The 26,294-nt window shown below is 43.0% G+C and overlaps 1 protein-coding gene across 3 annotated transcripts in view; it reads right to left on the minus strand.

Annotated features, from left to right (window-relative positions):
• The window catches only part of MGAM (maltase-glucoamylase), a 125,609-nt gene that overhangs the window by 16,468 nt on the left and 82,847 nt on the right, over positions 1-26,294 (minus strand). For all 3 annotated transcript variants that reach the window (XM_021079097.1, XM_021079098.1, XM_021079096.1), the window contains exons 25-40: positions 25,406-25,558; positions 24,562-24,762; positions 21,755-21,909; positions 20,225-20,393; positions 19,428-19,524; positions 17,913-18,025; positions 16,202-16,327; positions 14,639-14,767; positions 14,172-14,282; positions 13,789-13,851; positions 5,997-6,131; positions 5,076-5,163; positions 3,838-3,976; positions 2,877-3,010; positions 2,728-2,762; positions 2,519-2,635 (exon numbers count right to left, since the gene is read on the minus strand). In XM_021079097.1, the coding sequence (XP_020934756.1) occupies positions 2,519-2,635; positions 2,728-2,762; positions 2,877-3,010; positions 3,838-3,976; positions 5,076-5,163; positions 5,997-6,131; positions 13,789-13,851; positions 14,172-14,282; positions 14,639-14,767; positions 16,202-16,327; positions 17,913-18,025; positions 19,428-19,524; positions 20,225-20,393; positions 21,755-21,909; positions 24,562-24,762; positions 25,406-25,558 (1,965 nt within the window). The remainder of the gene's footprint in view (positions 1-2,518; positions 2,636-2,727; positions 2,763-2,876; positions 3,011-3,837; positions 3,977-5,075; positions 5,164-5,996; positions 6,132-13,788; positions 13,852-14,171; positions 14,283-14,638; positions 14,768-16,201; positions 16,328-17,912; positions 18,026-19,427; positions 19,525-20,224; positions 20,394-21,754; positions 21,910-24,561; positions 24,763-25,405; positions 25,559-26,294) is intronic.

Below are 26,294 nucleotides of genomic sequence, written 5' to 3' on the forward strand. Positions count from 1 at the left end.
ATATTTTCTCCTATTCTGTAGACTGTCTTTTCATTTTGCTGATTCCATGTAGAAGCTTTTGAGTGTGATATAGTCCCACTTACTTAAATTTGCTTTTGTTGTTTGTGTTTTTGGTGACATATCCAAAAAAAAAAATTGCCAAGAACAATATCAAGGAGTTTTTTTCCCTATGTTTTCATCTAAGAATTTTATGGATTCAGGTCTTATGATTAAGTCTTTAAACCATTTCGAGTTAGTTTTTGTGAATGCGGTAAGACAGAGGTTCAATTTCATTCTTCTGCTTGTGATCACCAGGTTTTCCTACCATCATTCACTAAAGGGTCTGTTTTCTCTACTGAGTACTTTCGGCTCCCTTGTCAAATATTAGTTTACAGTATTAGCTCTTAATTCTGTTCCTTTGGTCTCTGAGTCTATTTTTATGCCAATATCATACTGCTTTTATTAGTGGAATGTTTTCCAGTTTTCTTCTTGTTATAGATTTCTAGTTTCCAAAGAAGACATACAAATGGCTAACAGGTATATAAAAAGATATGCAACATCACTAATAGTCATGGAAATACAAATCAAAACCACAGTGAAATATCACCTCACTTCTGTTAGAAGGGCTATTATCAAGCAGACAAAAAATAACAAGAATTGGTGATGCTCTGGAGAAAAGGGATCCTTGTGTATCTTTGACGGGAATTTAAACTGGAAAAAAATTGGGGTTCATCAAAAATTTAAAAATAGAACTACCATGTGATCCAGCAATTCTATTTCTGGGTATATATCCAAAAGAAATAAAATTAGTGTCTTAAAGAGATATGCACTCCCATATTCATTGCAGCATTATTGGTGACAGTCAAAATATGGAAACTACCTAAATGTCCATTGATGGGTAAATGGATAAAGAAGATGTGGTACACACACATACACACACACACACACACACACATATTTACAGTGGAACATTACTTAGATATGAGAAAGCAGGAAATACTGCCATTTATAACTACAGGGATGGACTTTGATGGCTTCATGCCAAGTGAAATTAGTCATAAAAAGAGAGAAAGTTACTGTATGATATCATTTATATGTGGAATATGAAATATTTTAAGTGATAGAAACAGAGCATAGAGTGGTGGTTATCGGGCTGGGAGGTGAAGGAAATGGGGAGATGTTAGTCGAAGAGTAAAGGCTTCTTGTTATAAAGTATCCACATCTATATCTATTAATAATCTAAAAATGTATTCTATCCAGACATAATTTTCATTGAAAAAGACATATACGCCCCTATGTTCATTGCAGCACTATTTAAAATAGCCAAGACTTGGAAACAACCTAAATGTCCACTGACAGATGAACGGATTAAGAAGATCTGGTACATATACACAATGGAATACCACTCAGCCTTAAAAAAAGAACAAAATAATGCCATTTGCAGCAACATGGATGAAACCAGAGCCTCTCATCCAAGTGAAGTAAGTCAGAAGGGGAAGGACAAATACCATATGATATCACTCATATCTGCAGTCTACAGTATGGCACAGATCAACCTATCTACAGACAAGAAACAAACTCATGGACGTGGAGAACAATCTTGTGGTTGCCGAGAGAGAGAGAGGTGGTGGGAGGGACTGGGATTTTGGGGTTGGTAGAGGCAAACTACTGCATTTGGAGTGGAGAAGCAATGAGATCCTACTGTGTAGCACTGGGAATTATATCTAGTCACTTGCAATGGAACATGATGGAGGATAATGTGAGAAAAAGAATGTAGATATACATATATACACACATATATATCTGTTTGCATATGTGTGTGCCTGGGTCACTTTGCTGTACAGCAGAAATTGACAGAACATTGTAAATCAACTATAATAAAAAATTAAAGAAAAAAATTTCTGGTGATCTAACATACAACCTGGTCTCTATAGTTAACAATACTGTATTACATACTTGAAAGTTGCTAAGAGCATAGATATTAAAGGTTCTCACCACAAAAAAGAAATGATGATGAGTGAAGTGATGGGGGTGTTAACGGACCCTAGTTTGGTAGTCATTTCATAATATATATCAAAAATAAAAAAAGAAAGAAAGAAAGAGTTCCTGTTGTGGCTCAGCGGAAACGAATCTGACTAGCATCCATTAGGACGCCGGTTTAATCCTTGGCCTTGCTCAGGGGGTTAAGGATCCAGCATTGCTGTGAGCTGTGGTGTAAGTTGCAGACGTGGCTTGGATCCTGCATTGCTGTGGCTGTGGTGTAGGCCGGTGGCTGCAGCTCCGATTTGACCCCTAGCCTGGGAACTTCCATATGCTGCAGGATCGGCCCTAAAAAGACAAAAAAAAAAAAAAAAAAAAAAAAAAAAAAAAAAAAAAAAACAAAGAAAAAAAGAAGAAGGAAGGAAGGAAAGAAGGAACATGAAGGTTTACGGTGTTGAAGACGTCCTTGGGGAGTACAGACTGAAGTTCTTGTAGTTAAAAATTGGAGTCAGTGTTCCTGGTGACACAAAACGTTTGTGCTCTGGGTTTAACGTCCTACCCTGGTCCCAATGGAGTTGTGGTTCCTTGAGAAGGGGTAAAAGGCCCCCAGCTGCATCCAGCGAGCACACATTTCAAACTCAGCGTCTTGAAAGAATCCACAGATATCTGCTCCCGTCTGAAAGAAGATGGGATAAAACGGGCCTGTTAGTGATTTCTGAGAGATGGCACCATCTGTCGGTGATGAGGAGTAATGCAGAGGACACTTACATAGGAGATGCCGAAGAGGCTAAACTCCATCATGCCTGCAAGGAGAACCAGAGCTGGTCAGAGAGGGCCCTGTGGCCTGCCCCTCCTCCCTCCTCAGAGAATCCTTGATCCAAGACCCCCACTCCTCTCCCCACCAGCAGCCCACACACCGATGATAGATTTCCTCAGCTGGTCCCACGCAGCCGTGTTGTCGCCCAGCCAGTGTCCTGACCAGCGGCCAGAAGAGGGGTAGGTGGAGCGAGAGATGATGATCCCTCTCTCTCCCGTCACTTCCTGCACAACTCTGCCCGGAGGGGGACAAGGAGGTGACTTAGGGCGGCGGAGGGGCTGGGGGTGGGGGGAACCACAGAGCTCCTCCTCCCTGAGCTCCTGAGCCCAGGGCATGGTGACAAAATGTTTCCTGGGTCACAGAAGGGAGTATGGAAATCTGAGCCATAATGACATCCCCACTGGCTGATTCTAGATGATGGAGATAATAGTAAAAGTTGCTCCTTTAGATAGTGTTTTACAGTGTTTTAGTAAGAGCGTCACAATGTAATAAACTCACTGGATCACCTAAAAAGAAGAAGCAATCACTAAATCTTGCTATTTATTTACTCAATATGTAGTTTTATATATTTGGGAAAGAAGAAAGTGAATTCCTTGATAAGGCTTTCCTAAGGATCATTCTTATTAATCACTGACTGAGCACACAAAATGGGAGAGCGCTAAATCCATAGAATACCAGTCGGCTATCCACCAAGATACCCACTCCCCCCCAAAAAAAATCCTAATAAGACATGAGTCACTTTCGTAATGAAGAGCCCTCCAATCCTCCATATTCCCTTATAACGAAGGTTATTATAGCATCATCTGCTAACTGCCTGTGTCCCCATGTGTGTATCCTCTGCTAGGACGATTAGCCTGTCACTGGCAGCACCATGCCTTATTTAAGTTTGTCCTCCTTCCTATGACCACAGGGTCTGGCTCCATGAACTGCTACATAGTTATAATTAAACGCGTCTTAACCCCTGGAAGAGGGAGTGAAAGGAGAAGCAGGGCAACTTCATGAGTCAGTGGCTGGCCCTGCAGGCTGTCCCGACTGGAGAAGGGAGGTGAGGGAGGACTCACTCGTAGGTGGGTCTGGTCTGGGACCACCCATAGAGGCTGTGGACGTCGTAGTGCCGCACGCGGGAGCCGTCAGGCAAGATCTGCTCGCCCTCCATGCACAGGGTCTTGCTGCTCAGGCCACTGTTCCTGGACTCCAAATCTGAGGAGAAAGATCCGGTGAGGTGAAAGCCACCCCTGCCCGATCCTGTTTACCCCTGACCTCTCTTCAAGGCATTGAACTCTGGATCGGAAGGCTACCTTGATCCCTGCTGGTTCCCTCTCCTTCCCAGGGGCATGGAAGCATGCTCGGCACTGAGCACCAGTGGTACCTGCTGGTGTTTTCAACATCAAGTGCCCTGAAGGGCTCCCCAGGAGAAAGCAGGGGAAGAATGCCCTGCTGTCAAACACTCTCTGGTGACAGGCTCCAACCTCGGCTGTTAACATGTACATTATCCCATGTAATTTTTTTTATTTATTTTTATGATTTTAATTTTTTCCGATATAGTTGATTTATAGGCTTCTGTCAATTTCCACTGTACAGCAAAGTGACCCAGTCATACACACACACACACACGCACACGCACGTGCACATTCTTTCTCTCACATTATCCTCCATCCTGCTCCATCGCAAGTGACTGGATATAGCTCCCTGTGCTGTACAGCAGGATCTCATTGCTCATCCTCTCCAAAAGCAATGGTTCGCATCTATTAATCCCAGACTTCCAGTCCATCCCATGTAATTCTCATAAATTCTAGTAAGAAGATATAATTATCCTCCTGTTACAGGCTAAAAACCTGAGATTTGGAAATACCAAGTAATCTGCTGAAGGTCAACCAATTCATAGAGAGGAGAATTTCCGGAACCAAATACGAACACAAGTATAACATTAAAGTGCATGGACTCCACGACATGGGGAGGCCGTGACTTTCCACCCACTGGTGGTGCAGCAAATTCCTGTGGATGGATTTATGTGAGCTTGGAGAGGTAAGAAACTTAGTTGTAGAAGCCTCTGGAGACATCACCAATGTTAAATGTTTTCTGAAAAAAAATTTGAGACATTCACCCCAAAGGGCCAATGACTTGCCCACATCAACCTGCGTAAAGTTCTTAGACTGTGTTTGTCTCCCTCCCTCCCCCAAACCAGAGCATCAGTAAGGATGTGCCTGAGCATCAGAATGACCCCCTGGCTGTTGGGCTCTTCCGGGCCTTGCTCCTTGTAGCTGTGGCACTGCCAGTAGAGGAGGCCAAGGGTCCTTACATGGCATGTAGGGAGGGTGGTTCAGAGAGCTGTCCCTGCAGCCTGGAGAAACTGCCCCATTCACAAAACTCGACGGTTCATTCATATCCTAGAAATGTCAGACACAGATACGTCTCACTTTTAGTTTCTGTTTTCTGGTTTTTTTTTGGTTTTTTCTGTTTTTTTTTTTTTTGTCTTTTTAGGGCTGCACCCTCAGCATATGGAAGTTCCCAGGCTAGGGGTCGAATCAGAGCTGCAGCTGCCAGCCTACACCACAGTCACAGCAATGAGGGATCCGAGCTGCGTCTGTGACCTACACCACTGCTCAGAGCAATGCCAGATCCTTAACCCACTGAGTGAGACCAGGGATTTAACCCATGTCCTCTTGGATACTAGTCAGGTTCTTAACCTGCTGAGCCACAATGGGAACTCCTGGCTCACTTAAAAAAAAAAAAAAAGATTCTCTCCTATCAACTCAGAGACAAGGAAGTAGAGAGTGACCCAGTATTGTAAGTTGACCCAATAAGTTATTTGCCACCCAGTAATGCCATAGATACTAGCCCAGGGGGCTCATCGAATCCAGCTTGCAAAATGTCAGTTAGGTCCTACAGAATGACTGAATGACTGACTGGAGGATTTGGGGGGAAAAAAAAAAAACATAAACAACAATCTCTCACTTAGGGTGTGAGGCAGGCTCAGTTCCAAAGATTTCCTGGTAATCACCTTGGAATTTTACAGCAAGAACTTCAGGCAAGGTACAAGGTATGGGGAGTATCAGAACGTTCCACTCCTGATTGGAGGAACTGCAGTTGGATTTGTCCAAAGTCTTTCCTGGATGACTATGAGCCCTCTTGATTAAAGGTCAGTGATACATATGCTTAGCCACAGCAGGACAGAAATACCCCTAGTCACATGTACACAGACACACAGACACACACTTACAATCCACATGCCGTCAAACTTCAAGCTCTTCTCGGGATCCTGTGGATTGGTGTATAGTTCTCTCAGTTCCCTCTTCCACCATGTGATAGTCGAATTACGGAAAAAGTCTGGGAAGGCCACGTAAGCTCGGTATTGCTTAAAAAATTAAATTGCAAAAATTAAACATAATTAATTTGTCCCAAACAAACATATTAGACAAAGAGCAAGCATTTCCTGAAAGCTTAACTCATGCAAAGCCTTGTACCATGTAGTGGTAGTTAAACAGAGTTTAAGTAATGTTCTTGGCTTGTTTGAAATACAGTGAGTGCAAAGAAGAGAGATGAGCACAGATTAGACAGCTTGTTGTGTGGAAGCCATCCACGGACTGTTTTCCTTTTTCTATTGACATGAACGGTAGCCATCACGATGCTGAACTCACTATTTCATCTGTTAGATACCCATCCCTCAACTTCTGTTCTGCAATTTTCTAAGTACTCTTCAATGACAAAGCAGGAGCCATGGAGACTACAGCTTGAAAGGAAGGGGCAGACACAGGTCGGAAAGAAACACCCAGGCAATTCTCCACTAGGAAAAATAGGTGAGAGGCAAGATGGCATTTTATTATATTAGACTGTCCAACTGGTATGCATCTGGGTTTTCTACCTTTTCGGAATCAACTGAAAATTTCAGTTGTGTATCAACTAAATTGAGGAATAAGGAGAAAGTTTCAACTCTCTTTTTTCTTATCTTCAAATAATAAAAACTGTCTTTATTTTAACCTGGAAATTGGACCCAAGGTATAAGTCCTGAACTATAACCCTTCTGAGAGTGAGGGCCTTGTTTTATATTACTCTTATTGCCTTTTGTATACTCCCCACCCCCACAACCAACCAGGGCTTAGCTTAGAGCCTGACATAGGATAAAAGCTCAGTGCACGATTGGGAATTCACACCACTCAGCAATAGCAAATATTCGTAAATTTCTCTACCGCCTATGTTGCTTGTTATGAAACTTAAGGATCCTTTCAACATCTCAGTAAATAGGATACTCTATGTTTTTCAGTGCATTTTAAGAGTTAAAAGCTAAAAACAGAGAGGACTCAAATCAATAAAATTAGAAATGAAAAAGGAGAAGTAACAACGGACATCACAGATACACAAAGGATCATAAGAGACTACTATATGCAACTATACGCCAATAAAATGGAAACCTAGAAGAAATGGACAAATTCTTAGAAAAGTACACTCTTCCAAGACTAAACCAAGATGAAATAGAAGAGATGAATGGACTAATCACAAGAACTGAAATTGAAACTGTGATTTAAAAACTCCCAACGAACGGAAGTCCAGGACCAGATGGCTTCACAGGCGAATTCCATCACACATTTTGAGAAGAGCTAATAGCTATCTTTCCGAAACTATTACAAAAAATTGCAGAGAAAGGGACACGCCCAAACTCATTCTATGAGGCCATCATCACCCTGATACCAAAACCAGACAAAGATACCACAAAAAAGAAAATTACAGGTCAATTTCACTGATGAGCATAGATGCAGAAATCCCCAACAAAATACTAGCAAACCGCATCCAAAAATACATAAAAAGGATTGTACGTCATGATCAAGTGGGATTTATCCCAGGGATGCAAGGATTCTTCAATATCCACAAATCAATCAGTGTGATACAGCACATTAATAAACTGAATAATAAAAACCATATGATTCTCTCAATAAATGGAGAAAAAGCCTTTGACAAAATCCAACACCCATTTCTGATAAAAACCCTTCAGAAAATGAGCATAAAAGGCACCCACCTCAAGATAATAAAGCCCATGTATGACAAACCCACAGCTAACATTATTCTCAACAGTGAAAAGCTGAAAGAATTCCCGCCAAGATCAGGAACAAGACAAGGATATCCACTCTCGCCACTACCACTCAAATAGTTTTGGAAGTCCTAGCCACGGCAATCAGAGAAGTAAAAGAAATAAAAGGAATCCAAACTGGAAAGGAAGAAGTAAAACTATCACTATTTGCAGATGACATGATACTATACCTAAAGACTCTACCAGAAAAATGTTAGAGCTCATCAATGACTTTGGCAAAGTCGCAGGATACAAAATTAACACAAAGAAATCTACTGCATTTCTATACGCTAACAATGAAAGATCAGAAAGAGAAATTAGGGAAGCAGTCTGGTTTACCATCACATCCAAAAGAATAAAATACTTAGGAATAAACCCACCTAAAGAGACAAAAGACCTGTACTCTGAAAACTGTAAGATGCTGATGAAAGAAATCAAAGATGATACAAACAGATAAGACATACCATGCTCATGGATTGGAAGAGTCAATAGTATCAAAATGACTATTCTACTCAAGGCACTCTATAGATTCAATGCAATCCCTATCAAATTACCAAGGGCATTTTTCACAGAACTCGAACAAAATATTTTAAAGTTTGTTTGGAAGCACAAAAGACCCAGAATAGCCAAAGACATCCTGAAAAATAAAAATGGAGCTGGAAGAACCAGGCTCCCTGACTTTAGACTATACTACAAAGCAATAGTCATCAAAACTGTATGGTATTGGCACAAAGACAGAAATATAGATCAGTGGAACAGGGTAGAAAGGCCAGAATTAAACCCATGCACCTACAGTCAACTACTCTGTGACAAAGGAGGCAAGAATATACAATGGAGCAAAGACAGCCCCTTCAATAAGTGGTGCTGGGAAAACTGGACAGCCACATGGAAAAGAATGAAATTAGAACACTCCCTAACACCATACACAAAAATAAACTCAAAACGGATTAAAGACCTAGACATAAGACCAGACACTATAAAATTCTTAGAGGAAAACATAGGCCAAACACTCTCCGACATAAACGATAGCAACATCTTCTCAGATCCACCTCTTAGAGTAATGGCAGTAAAAACAAAAATAAACAAATGGGACTTAATTAAACTTCAAAGTTTCTGCACAGCAAAGGAAACCCTAAACAAAATGAAAAGACAACCCACAGAATGGGAGAAAATCTTTGCAAAGGAATCGACTGACAAAGGATTAATCTCCAAAATTTATAAACACCTTCTGCAGCTCCATACCAAAAAAATGAACAACCCCATCAAAAAATGGCAGAAGATCTAAACAGACAATTCTCCAAGGAAGATACACAGATGGCCAAAAAACACACGAAAAGATGTTCAACATCACTCATTATTAGAGAAATGCAAATCAAAACCCCTGTGAGGTACCACCTTACACCAGCCAGAATGGCCATCATCAAAAAGTCTACGAACAATAAGTGCTGGAGAAGGTGTGGAGAAAAAGGAACCCTATGACACTGTTGGTGGGAATGTAAATTGGTGCAACCACTATGGAAAACAGTATGGAGATGCCTCAGAAAACTAAAAATAGAATTACCATTTGATCTAGCAATCCCACTCCTGGGCATCTATCCAGAGAAAATCATGACTCAAAAACACACATGTACTCCAGTGTTCATTGCAGCACTATGTACAATAGCCAAGACATGGAAACAACCTCAATGTCCGTCGACAGAGGAGTAGATAAAGATGTGGTACTATACACAATGGAATATTACTCGGCCATTAAAAGGAAAGAAATAACAGCATTTTTAGCAACATGGATGAACCTAGAAATTATCATGCTAAGTGAAGTCAGTCAGACAGTGAGACACCAACATCAAATGCTATAACTTATATGTGGAATCTAAAAAAAGGACACGATGAACTTCTTTGCAGAGCAGATACTACCTCACAGACTTTGAAAAACTTATGGTTTCCAAATGAGACAGGTTGAGGGGTGGGGGGATGAAAGAAACAGGCGAGGGTTTGGGATGAAAATGCTATAAAATTTGGTTGTGATGATCATTGTACACTATGAATGTAATAAAATTCATTGAGTAATTTCAAAAAAGAGTTAAAAAGCTAAATGATGCTCATGGCAAGTGTGGAGGGGTGGAGGGAACAACTGAAGGAGGACTCGGTCGAGGGAAGCTCTAGTTCTTATACATGACAAAGGCAAGTAGAAACTCTTATGTCTAGATAAAAGGCCAAGAGGAACACAAAGACAAAACTAGAAATGGACCAGTGTACAGGGAGCCGGCTCACAGAGAATTTCAAGGGTAGTGAGCTGCATCATTGAGCATCTTATGAAAGGGAGGCATTCCAAGGATGTCTTTTGGTTAGAAAACCAAGGTAGGAACATGGAACCAGCAAAACAGAACCTTTCACTAGAAATGGAGCCCCAGCTCAGGCAGGGTGAGACACAGGGGGCAGAAGAGGGAAATGAGGACTAGAATAAACAGAGTGGTACCCGAATCCCGAAGGGGATACAAGTGAGAAAGCTGACCAGCAGTGATTTACTAACCTCACTAAAGATGCTCTGAGGACCCTCACCCATGAAATTTAAAATGTTCTGCTGGTATTGGCTCTGCCTCACTCCTGTCTGTATTCCACTCCTCCTTAGTGCTTTTGCCCTCATTTTCCCTGGTCCTCAGCTCATGATGTGTCCACCTACATGTCTGGCCCAGGGGTACTTATCACAGTTCACTGTGTGCCACCAAAATGCGATTCCTAGACTCTACCTCAAACCTACTGTATTAAATCTCTGAGTTCCAGATCGGGAAACCTACTTTTCATGGGCTTCCCACTCCTAGTTGTTTGGTTGGTTGGTTGGTCGGTTAGTTGGTGTTCTACTACCCTCGGTCAAGCCTGGACATCAGTAGCCTCATGCTCACCAACTGCATCACGTGGGTCTTATTAATATAAACAGTTATAATTATTCTACCTACTGAGAATGTCTTAAACACTACCTGATAGATGCCCTGACTTCCTGATGAAGCATGTCTCATCAAGGCACAACTGGCATTTAGGGTAGAATTCTTGACGGAAAACCCCCTGCAATCAGAATTATGTGCATCCCTGGACACTGCTCACTAAATGCCACTTGATGCTTCCCTTGTGATAACCAAAACTGCCCCACAGATTCCCAAACGCCCTTGAGGTGTCAGGGCTGCCTTTAATGGCTGATAAGTTGTGGCGCTCATATAGTGGTGGTCAATGCCTGGATTGCTAAAGTAGCTCCTATCCCCAGCATAATGATTAAAAAGTCATAGCACTAGGAGTTCCCATTGTGGCACGGCAGAAACAAATCTGACTAGTAACCAGGAGGTTGCAGGTTCAATCCCTGGCCCTGCTCAGTGGGTTAAGGGTTTGGTGTTGCCGTGAGCTGTGGTGTAGGTTGCAGACACGGCTTGGATCCTGCGTTGCTATGGCTATGGTGTAGGCCAGCAACTGTAGGTCCAATTTGACCCCTAGCCTGGGAACTTCCATGTGCTGTGAGTGTGGCCTAAATAGTGCCCCCCCCCTCAAAAAAAAATTCATAGCATCAATATATCTATGTATGACTGGGTCACTTTGCTGTACAGCAGAAATTGACAGAACATTGTAAATCAACTATAATAGAAAAAAATAAAAATCTTAAAAATAAATAAATAAATAAAAGTCATAGCACTGGCATAAAACAGGCACAAACACCAACGGAACAGAACAGGAAGCCTAGAAATAAACTCACACATATGTAGTCAATTAGTCTTTGACAAGGGTGCCAAGAACACAAAGAAGGAAGATAATCTGTAAATAGTTTAGAGAAACATGGATATCCATGCGAGAAAGAATTAAACTGGACCCCTATTTTATACTGTTCACAAAATTAATCCGATAAAATTGGTAAATGTAAGACCTGAAACCATAAAACTTCTGGAAGAAACCACAGGGTAAAACTCCTTGATATTGGTCTTGGTGATGATTTTGTTGGATCTGACACCAAAAGCATAAGCCACACCAGCAAAAAGAAAGGAGTGGGACTACATCAAACTAAAACGCTTCTGTGCAGTAAAGGAAACAATAAAAAAAATAAATAAAAGGCAACCTATAGAAGGGGAGAAAATATTTGCAAATAAGATACCTGATAAAAGTTATATCCATAATATATAAGGAACTTATATAACTCGATAGCACAAAAACAAACATTTAAAAATGGATAAAGGCCTGAATAGACATATTTCCAAAGAAGATACACGAATGGCCAATAGGAACACGGGAAGGTTCTCAGCATCACTGACCATCAGGGAATGGCAAGTCAAAACCACAATGAGATATCATCTCACTTTTGTTAGGATGGCTTTAACGAAAAAGATGAGAGATGACAAGTGTTGGCAAGGACATGAAGAAAAGGGAACCCTCGTGCACTGTTGGTGGGAATGTAAATTGGTATAGCCATTACGGAAAATAGCATGGAGTTTCCTCAATAAAAAAAAAAAAAAAAAAAAAAAAAAAAAAAAATAGAACTAGCGTGTGATCCAGCAGTCTCACTTCTAAGCATACATCCTGAAGGAAACAAAAATCTTGAAGCAGTATCTACATTCCCATGTTCATTGCAGCATTATTCACAATAGCCAAGATGTTGAAATAACCTAAGTGTCGGTCCACAGATGCATGGATAAATGTATATACTATTCAGCTATGAGAAAGAAGGAAACCCTGCCACTTTCCACTGCATGGATAAACCTAGAAGGCATTATGCTACTTGAAATAAACCAGAAAAAGACAAACACAAAACTTATATGTGGAATCTGAAAAAAAAAAAATCGAACTCTTAAAGACAGAAGGTAGAATGGTGGTTACCAGGTGCTAGGGGGTAGGGAAACGAGTGCATGCTGGTAAAAGCTTGCAAGCCTTCATTTGTAAGATAAGTTCTTAGGATCCAAAGAACAGCATGGTAACTATAGTTAACATTGTATTGTATACTTAACAGTTGCCACGAGAGTAGCTCTTAAGCATTCTGACCACCCACATACACAAACCGTAACTATACGAGATGAGGGATGCACTGATTAACCTGATTCTGGTAATCATTTCACAATATATATGTACACTAAATCATCACATCACATACTTTAAACATACAAAATTTTCTTTGTCAGTTATACTTCAGTTAAGCTGGGAGAAAAATACAGTAAAATAAAATCAATCAATCAATCAATCAAAGTCAAGGAATCTATGACCCTGTACTGCTCTAGCAGATCCTATGTCCATGTGGGCTGCCTGGACCACCAAACTACAAGGCATCTTTTGTAAGAAGCAACAGAGATCACAGGAAGCTAAGTCCTCTGCCTTGGATCCTCATCTGAGATCCATGACAAGTTTTAACATATGGCTGGAAACTAGGAGGTAGGTGCCAAGCTGAGAAATCCAAGAAGGATGGGGGGACTGATAAGAGTAAAGATGGGGGGAGGCTGCCCATGATAAAAAGATGTACAGAGAAAAGTATCCAATCACTAAAGACAGGGGTGGGAGTCTGTTTAAAAGGAAAACTCAAGGCAACAACAACCACAAAAGCAACAATAATAAAAACAACAGTAAATACACCAATTTAGGCAAAAGATAGGGTTTCTTAGAGGTGCCATTCTAAGAAATTTCATGGATGTTGGGAATCTGACAGCCTTGGATTTGAAATCACCACTCTGTCAGCTAAGACCATGCACACAAGTACCTTAAACTTTCTGAGTCTTAGTTATGCAAAGATTATAATACCCATCTGTCAAATGGGGTAAAATATTACACATAAGGTGATTGGCACACAGGCAGACATATAGGCCATGTGCCCTATGTGAATTCCCTCACGTTGCCCATGCCCATGGCACAGGGATGGATGGCCAGTATCCTGAGTACGGCTGTGCCTTCCTGGCAGCCTAACTTCACCCAACATCCACAAAGGGCCTTTTACCTCCACTTGACTGTCCCAGTCAAGAGATGAGTTCACAAAGATATCAGGAAAATCAGGCCAGACCTGTGGAGAGAAAAACATTCAAAAGCAATGTGCTAAGTGCTTTTTCTCACAGTATTTCCCAAAACACTATAAACCACACCCAAAGGGTGACAATACTTTGATTTTCCTGTAGGACTGATCTAGAGAAAAGTGGATCCCACAATACACTTTCACACCTTAAAAATTCCTTGATGGTGTTGACAAACACTGACTGAAAAAAATGAACACTTCTGACCTCAGAGTCCAAATGGAAAAGGCAAAAGAAAAAAAAAACAGTGCAAAAACACTACAGCTCCCACCCCCAGGCTGGGGGTTTTAGGGCATCCCTGCTAAGAGCCTACCTTTCCCCAGACAATGCTCCCATCATTTGGATATTTGATGAAGACATCATCTTCCACACCCCGCGTGAACGGCGGGTAGGGTTTTGTCTCGTTACCAGAAATGGCTGGGTCCTGAAATCAAAGCACAGGTCAGGTGAGAAAACCAAAGCCAGAGAATGACCCGGAACAGAGAGAGAGAGAGACAGAGAGAGAGACAGAGACAGAGAGAGACAGAGAGAGAGAGACAGAGAGAGAGAGAGAGAGAGACAGAGAGACAGAGAGAGACAGAGAGAGAGAGCATTCCTCAAAAGGGAAGGTGCCAGCTTCCACCTGAGCTGTAGAGCTTCTGTGAATCTGGGAAAATACACCTTTCTTACTGAATCTCAGTTTCTCTGCTCATGGTGTGGAAGGAAACACAGTACAAAGCTTTCTCCACCAAACCCCATCCATTCCTCCAGGCGGACTCCTTTCAGGCACACAGGACTAACCAGAATGAGGATGACCCGCATGCCGTTGGCCTTCATGCGGTTAATCAGAGCTGGAAATCCATCAAACTTGGGGCTGAGGGTGAAGTCCAGCTGCCGCTCCATGTAGTCGATGTCCGAGTACTGCACGTCCTGGAGGAGGACAAAGGAAACTTGCAAAGTCCAGGTTCCAGATAAGAACAATGATCCTCTAACCAATGGTGAATTTCAGTGGCATCTTTTTGATTCTTTCAAATCCCACTTCGGTTATTCATTAGGTATTAGGTTCTGGAAAATTCACCTGATTTTCAAATTTTCAGTTGTGAAATACAAAAATAAAACTAAATTAGCAAAAAAAATAGGATGATAATGCCAACCTGGCAGGGCTACAGGCATGAATGAAAACAGCAGGTGAGAAAGTGCTTTGCAAAGGGCCAGTATAAGGGTTGATTGTGTCACCTCCCCCAAGAGGCTGCCGCTGGCATCAGTGGTTCAGAATCAGAGAAAATAACATAAACTATCCAGTACTAATACAGCATGGATAGTAAATCCACTAAAAACAAAACAAAAGCACATGTAATTGCTTTAGAAACCAATCCTAGAAGTTGTCAGACACAGCTGTCTTATTAAGAATAAAATATTACATGTTATTGAAATTAAAGCTTCATGAAGAAGCTAAAATAGAGCTAAGGAAAAGAAAACAATTCTGCATTGATGTTTGCACAGTGGGGTCTCATTCTACAGCTGACTGGCATGCGTGTTTTGTAGTGCAGGTTATGTATTTCCTAACTGTGAGACTCATAAAAATATAGACTCTCAGGTGTACAGAAGCATCATTTTCTCAAAACATTCATTGTCGTTAGCAATCCTAACATAATTTATATATTTTCCCTTATACCATTAAAACATGAACATCAAAAAAAGAATAAAATATTTCATGCATACTTTCCATTAATAAGAACAATTTTACACAATAGAAAAGCAAGAGAATAAAACTGGATCTGTAAATGGTTTATGGAACCACTTCTCTACTGAGTGGACCTCCTTGTCTTCAGCTGAAGGCAGAGTTTGTTTCCCTATGTTTTTCCTCTGGAAAGCAGTCAAGATCCCTACATACAACCAGGAATTAGCACAAAGCTGTGGGAACACTGGGCTTCAACATTGGAAAAGTATTGGAATTGAGGTTATATCTATATTCACGATGGTCTGACTGAATTTGGGTCAATTTCTTTTAAGTTAAACTACTGGTTGAGCAACCTTTTATTTCTATGGTACCAAGGATGTTTTTGACCAGAGGTTGTGAAGTCACGTGAAGGGAACGGAAGCATGGTGTAGCAGAAGAGCCCTACAACTGGCCCAATGTCCCCCTCCTTTGGCAAATCACTGTGACTCTTCAGGTTGGGGACAATGACTCCCCCCAACCTCCGTATTACTGGGTAGGGGTGAGGCTGAGTGTGATATTGTATGAGAAAGTACTTAGCCATTTTACAGAACTTGATGAAAATCAGACAAACGGATCCAAAAATAGAGATAACGGGGTTTGGCTGTGGGGTCCTAGGGCCGGCACGCCACAGACTGACAACGTACATAGGGGATCTGGGCAGCCACCATATCCTCATACAAGCTGGCAATCTCAGAGTCGTTCTCGTATCCATAGCGACACAGCTGAAAACCCAAGGACCAGTAAGGAACCATCACTGGCCGACCGATCAACTAGAAAATAAACAGAAAATTTAATCCTTAAAAAGAAGAATCTGGATTAAAGTTGTACACAAAGAAATAAGAGTATTTTTCCGGTGTCCCCAGTTAGATAATCAACAAAGTCAAATCCAGAGAGAAACTAAAAGGATGCAGAGCCACTGGGATAACTTGAAGAAAGCGTCCTGCTAGACTTGACCTCTCCCTAGGAGTTTTAGAATATCTGATTTTACTCTGATTTCCTAGTGGCGGTCTGGTTTATGGGTTAAGACCACAGAAGCTACATGCCTGGGTTACCTTATCAGCTCCAATCTCTGCTGGCTATGACTCTGGGTAAAAGCTAAATAACCTGTTGTATACCCATTTCTACCCTTATAAATTGAGGATAATAATGCATTTATTTCATAGTGATTTTGTGAAGACTAGATGAGTTAACGTATGTAAAGTGCTTTTACATGTGGTAAGTAATATATCAGTGACATACAATAAGTTTATATTACTGTATATCAGTGATATATACTGGTATATATTAAAACAAACACGGTAAGTGTTTGTTGCTGCTGCCAAAACAACTGTCATGACCACTATGACCACAATTACCACCACCCTCACCACCACCACCACCACCATCACCACTGTCATTATTATCATTGCCACCATCGCCCTCACCACCACCACCACTCTCACCACCACCACCCTCACATCACCACCATCATCACCACCACCCTCACCACCACCACCCTCACCATCACTATCATTGCCACCAACACTCACCATCACCACCACCCTCAATAGCCTCACCTCCAGCACCATCATCACCACCACCACCACCGTCATTACTATCATTGCCACCACCACCCTCACCACCACCACCACCCTCACCACCATCGCCCTCACCACCACCACCACCACCCTCACCATCACCACCACCGTCATTACTATCATTGCCACCATCGCCCTCACCACCACCACCACTCTCACCACCACCACCCTCACCACCACCACCACCACCATCATTATCATTGCCACCAACACTCTCACCACCACCACCCTCAATAGCCTCACCACCACCACTATTATCACCACCACCCTCACCACCACCACCACCGTCATTACTATCATTGCCACCACCACCCTCAACACCACCACCACCACTCTCACCACCACCACCACTGTCATTATTATCATTGCCACCATCGCCCTCACCACCACCACCCTCACCACCACCACCATCATCACCACCACCCTCACCACCACCACCATCATCACCACCACCCTCACCACCACCACCACCATCACTATCATTGCCACCAACACTCTCACCCTCACCACCACCCTCAATAGCCTCACCTCCAGCACCATCATCACCACCACCCTCACCACCATCACTATTACCATTGCCACTGCTAACTACCCTCAGTGGTACCACTACTACATATAATCTTCAATGCTTTGGGAAGCTATTTAATGGTTATTGGGATGTATTTATTGCTCCTTATTCTATAACCTACCTGTTTCCCCAAAAGACCAACGATTCCAGTTATCATTTGAGAATTACATAATGTGCTGTATAAATGATTGATAACCAATGAATTCCTACCTCAGTGTACTGCTGAGTGACAAGCTCTGGAGTTGGCCCCAACAGCACATAGAAGTCCAGAATTCCTCCTGTGGTACGGTAAGTCAAGGCAGGCAAGGGCTGGAAGGTCACATCTGGAAATGCAGGAAAATATCAGTTAAAGTGGAAACCTTCAAGGGAGAAATCACCCCTGAAATTCAAACGCTCTCCCTCTTCTTAAGAGTATTGAGAGAAGGTATGTTGTACTCTATCTACACAGAATTTTAAAAGTTAAGGGAAAGTCTGCAGAGTCCCAGGCCTGGATTGTTTTCCTCTTGATGAGTTAATTATCTTATTATATGTTTTGTCATTCTATTCTTTTAAAAATTTTAACCATTTTATTTTAGAATAGTTTTGAGACTCACAAGAAGTTGCAAAAATAGTACTAAGTGTTCTCTTGGACACCTCACCCAGCTTCCTCCAATGATGACATACTTTTTTTTTTTTTTTTTTGTCTTTTGTCTTTTTGAGGGCCGCACCTGCGGCATATGGAGGTTCCCAGGTTAGCAGTCTAATCAGAGCTACAGCTGCCAGCCTACACCAGAGCCATAGCAACACCAGATCCGAGTTGAGTCTGCAACCTACACCACAGCTCACGGCAATGACAGACCATCAACCCACTGAGTGAGGCCAGGGATCGAACCCGAAACCTCATGGTTCCTAGTCGGATTCATTTCCGCTGCACCACGATGGGAACTCCCAATGATAACACCTTACATAACCCCTGTACATTGTCAAAACCAAGAAACTGACATTGATGTAATACTGTTATAGCTCAAGGATGGACTTCATTCAGACTTCACTAGTTTTTACAAGCATGCTTTTTAACCCCACCTCCTGATTTTCCACTTCTTTTCCAATATACCTCACCCTTGTACCCCCAGAGTGTGAGCTCTGACCCTCTGCTTCATCACAAATTCAAATTATAGAAGTGACTCCCACTGGCTGACCTCCAGGACATAAAGGACTTGCTTGGCTTTGCTATCCCTTCTCACATTGTTTATGCCAAATAAGAGTTGAGTTAATTCTTGTTACTACATGTTAGTGAACTCAAATAAACAAAAAGGCTAAACACAATGGAGAATAAAAAACAAAAAACACTGTCTACGAGATGATAATTTTGACTTCGGGATGACGTGGTCAAACACATTCTCAAGTTCCTCAAGAATGACTCACAATGGAGTTCCCGTCATGGCGCAGTGGTTAATGAATCCGACTAGGAACCATGAGGTTGCAGGTTCGATCCCTGGCCTCGCTCAGATCCCTGGCCTCGCTCAGTGGGTTGAGGATCTGGCGTCGCCGTGAGCTGTGGTGTAGTTTGCAGATGCGCTCAGATCCTGCGTTGCTGTGGTTCTGGTGTAGGCCAGCAGCTACAGCTCCAATTGAACTCCTAGCCTGGGAACCTCCATATGCCACAAGTGTGGCCCTAGTAAAGACAAAAAAAAAAAAAAAAAGAATAACTCACAAAAATAAGGGGAGATGCCGGCATCATCTTACCCATGGCGTTGCTGTTCAGCAGGAGCACTCCATGGGCATTGCCGTCTTCCTCCAGCGCCATGTAGTAGGGGTGAACACCGTAGGAATTCATCTTGTACTGGGAGAGCCGGGGGAGAAGTGGCAGAAGGTTAAAAGACACTGTGCCATGTGCGGCAATATGGGTGCAATTAGAGATTATCATACTAAGTGAAGTCAGAAAGACAGGTGCCATAGGAGATCACTTATACATGGAATCTAAACAATGCCACAAATGAACCTATCTACAAAACAGAAACAGACTCACAGACGTGGAGAACAGACTTGTGGTTGCCAAGGGGGAGGGAGTGGGATGGACTGGGAGGTTGGGGTTGGTAGATGCAAATGATTACATTTAGAATGCAGGGGCGATGAGGTCCCGCTGTACAGCACAGGGAACTACATCAGATCTCTTGGGATGGAACATGACGGAGGACAGTGTGAGAAGACTGTGTGAGTATGTATGCCTGGGTCATTTTGCTGTACAGCAGAAATGGGCACAGCACGGTCAATCAACTATAATTTTTAAAAAATTTAACTAAAAACAAACAAAAATGATATTTTGGCTGAAAAAGAAACGCAACTATTGATGGATAAGATGTGTCTAGTCTTCTCTGTGAAATAAACTGAACACATCAGAAACAAAGAAGCCTGAGGATCGGCCCACTTGTCTAAAAGCAGAACGTGATCATCTATATAGAGTCTGGGAAGATGGCGCATGACGTGTGCAGAGTGTGGGTGGACAGAGGCAAAGACCCAGGCCCCAAATGCTCGGCCCTCACCCCTGGGGGTTGGTCTCGAGAAAACATCCCCCACGTGTGCCAGTTCAAGTTTCTTCGAAAGGCTGTGTGCTCCGTTTCCCCAAAGCCGTAGAGGTACTGGGAGGGCAGGCGTGTGGAGATTTGGATGAACATGTCATTGAAGGTGAAGCCAAGGAGCTGAGAGTCCCAACTGCAACACAAAAGGGTATGTTTGGAGAAGAAATGGGCTGTTTAATGGCTTTCTGGGGGAAACTGACCTCTTGACTTCCTCCCCCCACCCAGAACCCTGTTAACCTCCCACACAAAACATAAAGTCTATGAGATTAAAATAATCATAGACGCCCTTGCTGCAAACCCAGGTGCCCCCTGCTTTGTTCTATTTCCCCCTATTGCTGCCTCCTTCCAGGGGTCCCTCCAGAAGGCCAGGTCCAGTCACATCCACCAGCTGCCACCACTTCAGAGCAGCCCTAGTTTCACTTTTGCTCCCCCTACAGTCCATTTTCTACATAGCATCCAGTGTGACTTTTTCTTTCTTTTTTTTTTTTTTTTTTTTTTTTGTCTTTTTGTCTTTTGGACATTTCTAGGGCCACTCCTGTGGCAAATGGAGGTTCCCAGGCTAGAGGTCTAATCGGAGCTGTAACCACTGGCCTACACAGCCGTGTCTGCAACCTATACTGCAGCTCATGGCAATGCTGGATCCTTAACCCACTGAGCAAGGGCAGGGATCAAACCCGAAACCTCATGGTTTCTAGTCAGATTCGTTAACCACTGAGCCACAACGGGAACTCCAGCATCCAGTGTGATATTTTTTTAAAGTATCTCATATCCTGTCGCAGCCCTGTTTACATTTTTTCTGTGATTCCTCACTAAAACATCTCATGACATCTGTCATCAAGGCCTTTCCTGATCTGAAGCCACCTACACCCCAGCCTCAGCTCCCCCCCTCACTTCCTTACTTACTGTACTACTCTGACCATACTGGATTCTGTCCCACCCTGCCCCGCCTCCAATACGGCAAGCTTGCTCCTGTTTCATAGCCTGTGAAGTGACTACCCAATCTGTCTGAAGCGTTCTTCCCCTTCCCCCAGATCACCACATGGGAGCTCCTTCTCCTCAACCAGGTCCTATTTCAAACATCACCTCCTTGGAGAGACCGACTCAGATCACTGTATCAAAAGCATAACTTTCCCTTAAGTATCAATGACGTTTTCTTACCAAGCAGCTGGCACAAACTAAACCTCCACATAGCTTAACTTAGATTATTTTGTTATTTCCTTATTATTTGTGTCATAGAAAGAGAGGCCTCCTCTTCTATAAGCACCTCATAGGAAGAAGGTACCCCACGCATTTGTCCATTGGATGAACTGCCTCGGGAAGTTCTCCCAGGGCACTCAAGATTTTTCACAAGAGCAGACCTGAGAAAGATAACGTCCTCATGGATCTGGAAGCGGATAGTGTGTTTCTTTGAGCAGGATGTCCCCCCGGACAAGGGACCCGGCAGTGAAGCTCCAGGGAACCACCCGTCCCAAATCAGACTTAGGAGCCACTTACATTACGGTGCCTGTACTCTTCCGGCGGATTTCAATCCCAAATGGATTCTTCTTAATGAGGACATCATACAGGCGGCTCTCAGAGGTGCCAGATGGAACCCTGGGTACATTGAGAGGAACTGGCACTTCATACCGGTTGTTGCTGGGATCATAAATCTAGGGCCAGAGGAAATCGATTTTAGGCGAGGATAGTACTCTTGAAACCCATGGCCTTAGCTGAACCGTGATGTCTTCGACAAAAAGTCTGAACACCGCATTTGTCTTCTTTAAGCTTATGATGCTGGAAATGTCATTAACAAATCAAAAAACAGCGCAGATGTCCTTTTTTTTTTGTCTTTTCCAGGGCTGCTTCCCGTGGCTCATGGAGGTCCCCAGGCCAGGGGTCTAATCAGAGCTGTAGCCACCAGCCTACGCCAGGGCCAGAGCAACGTGGGATCTGAGCCGCATCTTCGACCTACACCACAGCTCACAGCAACGCTGGATCCTTAACCCACTGAGTGAGGCCAGGGATGAACCCGAAACCTCATGGTTCCTAGTCGGATTCGTTAACCACTGCGCCACGACGGGAACTCCCAGATTGTCCATTTTTATCTGGGTCTTTCAGGTCACATTTTTAAAGCCTCCAGTATAGTAACATATTCCTTTGATAGTGGTTCTTTCTTGGAAAGTCAGTATAGTAACACATTCCTTTGATAGTGGTTCTTTCTTGGAAAGTCAGTCTGGAATTTATGAATATACTCTTTATTATTTTGTGTGAGGGTATATGAATGTATGTGAATACCTGAAAAGTTTTCTGAATTGAAAAAAATCCCCCTCCAAAAAAACCATGAACTCTACTTAATTGCAATAATTATAGATGGTCGGGCTAAAAATGGGGTCTAAACTGATTGAGTACCTGCTACCTTCTTGCCTGATACTGTACTAGACCCTAGGATTATTAAACTAAGGCATGGTTATTGTTTTTAAGAAATTCACACGCTAATAAGCGGTGAAACGGAGGTGCCCCCAACACCTGAGAGATGCATATTAGTGTTGAGCTGTATAAAGGCATTGTGAGATTATAAAGAAGGAAATGTCTAATCATGTTTCTTCAAGACTGGCATGGCTTCATGGGGGGGAAAAGGCTGAGCCTTAAAAGCTTTGCAGCCGTTAACCAAGCACAGAAAGCAAACCAAGTCGTTCCTGGCAGAGACACAAATGCAAAGGCCCAGAGAATTAAAAGAAAGAGGCAGCTATTTTGGAGAGAGCCACTGTATAATCAGGAGGTAGAACAAGAAAGGAGACACTTGGAAACTTGAACAAGTTCATTTATTTCTAACCCATTCGCTGCTACCAGGGGCCAGTACGATGGAGGACAGAACGATAAAAGATTATCATCCTTGAATTAGAAAATGTGAAAGAACTCATGGTCCAGGTCGCTATCAGATCGTGAAGAACATTTCAGGTAATGCCATACCAGCCTGAGTCTTTCATTTACTTTCTCAATAAACATTTGAGAACTTTCTATCTTCCAGGTTCCCTTACACGGAGAGTGAGAGGGGGCAGGGATCTATCCAGAAACACCAAGAAGAAGGGACAAATTACTCTCCTAGAGGAACTTACAATTCAACAGTGAAGAAGACGCTGAAAACAGCCTATCAGGAGTTCCTGCCGTGGCACAGAGGAAACGAATCTGAGGTTGCAGGTTCGATCCCTGGCCTCACTCAGTGGGTTAAGGAACCAGCATTGCTGTGAGCTGTGGTGTAGGTCGCAGACGCAGCTTGGATCTGGTGTTGCTGTGGTTGTGGTGTAGGCCGTCAGCTGCAGCTGTGATTAGACCCCTAGCCTGGGAACCTCCAGATGCCGCAGGTACGGCTCTCAAAAAGACAAATGACCAAAAAAAAAAACAACTAAAAATAAAAACAGCCCATCATTTGTCCTTAGATGCAATTAAATCAGGAGGGGGAAGAGATCACTATATTCGTGGAGCTACTTCACATCCATCCCAAATTTCATGTCCCCAAACTGAACTTTATCACTTTCTGTTGATCTATGTTGCCCAAACCTTTTCAGTGTTCCCATCCCAGCTAATGTCACCGCCATCCATGAGAGGCACAATCCAGAAACACAGTCATCTTCTCGATGCGTCCTTCTCACTCATCGGCTACTTGGAATCAGTCACCAGATCCCAGTAATGCTACCTGTCATTTTCTTGAAGATGCCCACCTCTCCATCTTGTTTCTGCGCCTGGTCTAAACTCAATCCCTCATCTGGATTACCTAACCGTCCCCTATTTTTTTTTTTTTTTTTTTTTTGTCTTTTTGTCTCTTCAGGGCCACACTCGCGGCATACGGAGGTTCCCAGGCTAGGGGTCTAATCAGAGCTACAGCTGCCGGCCTACACCACAGCCACAACAACGCAGGATCCAAGCTGCGTCTGCAACCTACACCACAGCTCACGGCACCACCAGATCCTTAACCCACTGAGTGAGGCCAGGGATCGGACCTGCAACCTCATGATTCCTAGTCGGATTCGTTTCCACTGCGCCACAATGGGAACTCCTCTAACTGTCTCTTCTTTATCCCTCTTGTCTTCCCAACCACTTTCCTTACGGTAGACACACCAATCTTTACAAAATGCAATGTAGAACAGACCTGACTGTCCTACTCGTGGTTTCCAGTTATTCTCAGGATGAGGATCTCGTGCACTGTAGCGTGCCGAACTTAGAAGAGCAAACTCATTTCAGGGTTCTGTTACCTGGACAAGCCAAAAGCAATGGAACTGAATAGTGTCGAGTCAGGACTGGATACATATCCTGTAAACACGTACCTTAAACTGCAGCATGTTCTCCTTATGGTAGGTCACACTCAGACGGAGGGAGTTCACGGGTACCGAGGGCAAAGCGGAGGCATACAGAGAAGACTTTAAGGAGATAGCAGCTGTGGCCCCAAATGAGTCATACTGAACATCACTGACGGAGTACAGCTCATCGACAAAATAGCAATGAGGGACTCCAGGAGAAGTGGATGCCTGCAAAGTGAAGCCAAATAAAGCTCAGTATGAGTCCTGGGATTATTAAATATAAAGGGGGCTAGAAAAGGCAATTTGCAGGGAGAGGAAGATAAAATGACTCATTTTCTTATACACTCTTTGGTTGGTGACATAACCCTATTTTATTTTATTTTTATTTTTTGTCTTTTGAGGATTGCACCCGCGGCATATGGAGGTTCCCAGGCTAGGAGTCTAATCAGAGCTGTAGCCGAGGGTCTATACCACAGCCACAGCAACGAAGGATCCAAGCCGTGTCTGCGACCTACAGCACAGCTCACGGCAACGCCAGATCCTTAACCCACTGAGCAAGGCCAGGGATTGAACCCGCAACCTCAGGGTTCCTAGTCAGATTCGTTTCCACTGCACCACGATGGGAACTCCAGGTGATGTAACTTTAAATTCCCTGTCTACATGCAAAGTATTTATTAAAAAAACAAAACACAAACTTCCACTTCTGTCCCTACATACTCCTCACATCCAGCTAAAAACTCCGGTTGCTTTGGTGGTCCATCCTTTCCAAGGATTTTAAGTATTGATGTAGGGACTGGTGCTCTGCTCATCAAACTCTAGGTGAAGTAGAGAGGATTTATTTTCATGTCCATTAACATGTCAGCATCGTTACCTCCCAGGCGCAGCCACGGGCAACACAGTTCCCTTCAGAAGCACCCGTCTCATCAGGATAACAGTCTATTTTTTCTTCATCCCTTATCTTCACATCCCACTCCACTGTGTAATTTTTTCCCAGCTCAAGTTCAATTTCTGTGATAAGGGCCACCTGTAAGAACGGGGAAATATGCAGGAAATGCATCCTCAGGACAAAGGCCCTGTAAGAACTGAAACTTCCTTTAGAAAAGAAAATAGACATTAGACCAGAGTGTCAACAATCCCAGTGACACGAGGTGGAGCTTACACGGAGAGTGACAGGGGCAGGGATCTATCCAGTAACCACAGGGCAGATGTCACGATTCTATCAGAATCGTGAACCTGACATTTTGAAAAGAATCGGGTCAATGAAAAATTTCTGTAACCCCCCCCCTTTCCCTTCCTCCCCCAACTCCTCTTCCTTATATTGTCAGGAAGGCTTTCCTCTACAACCTCTTTGGAGCAGAGCACCCCAGAGGACCCAGTGTCACCCCAAATTGAGCTCGAATTCTATGCACTGTGACATAGGGACCTAGCACCCTCCAGCTTCCAGCAGAGCTAAGGGAGCAGAAGGTTTTTCTTTTTTCCCACAGAGCATGGTGGTGGGGATTCCATAACGTTTTTGTTGAGACAGGAAGGGATAAAAATGAATTTGGAACAGAAAGGGGTAGAGATTCTTTTCCCACTGAATTTAAATTGGGCAGAATTTAAGATTTCCCATATGTAGGGTTGCCTGTCCCCTTCCCAATAGTTCCATGTGTAAAAACTGTTTCCTAGAATGTAAATTCAAATAATAAAAGAATTCCTGTGGTCATATATTAATTATTTATCAAACATTTAGTTTATTTTTATATGTGCATCCTTCAAAT

The sequence above is a fragment of the Sus scrofa genome, chromosome 18 (assembly GCF_000003025.6).
Source record: "Sus scrofa isolate TJ Tabasco breed Duroc chromosome 18, Sscrofa11.1, whole genome shotgun sequence".
NCBI classification, from domain to species: Eukaryota; Metazoa; Chordata; class Mammalia; order Artiodactyla; family Suidae; genus Sus; species Sus scrofa.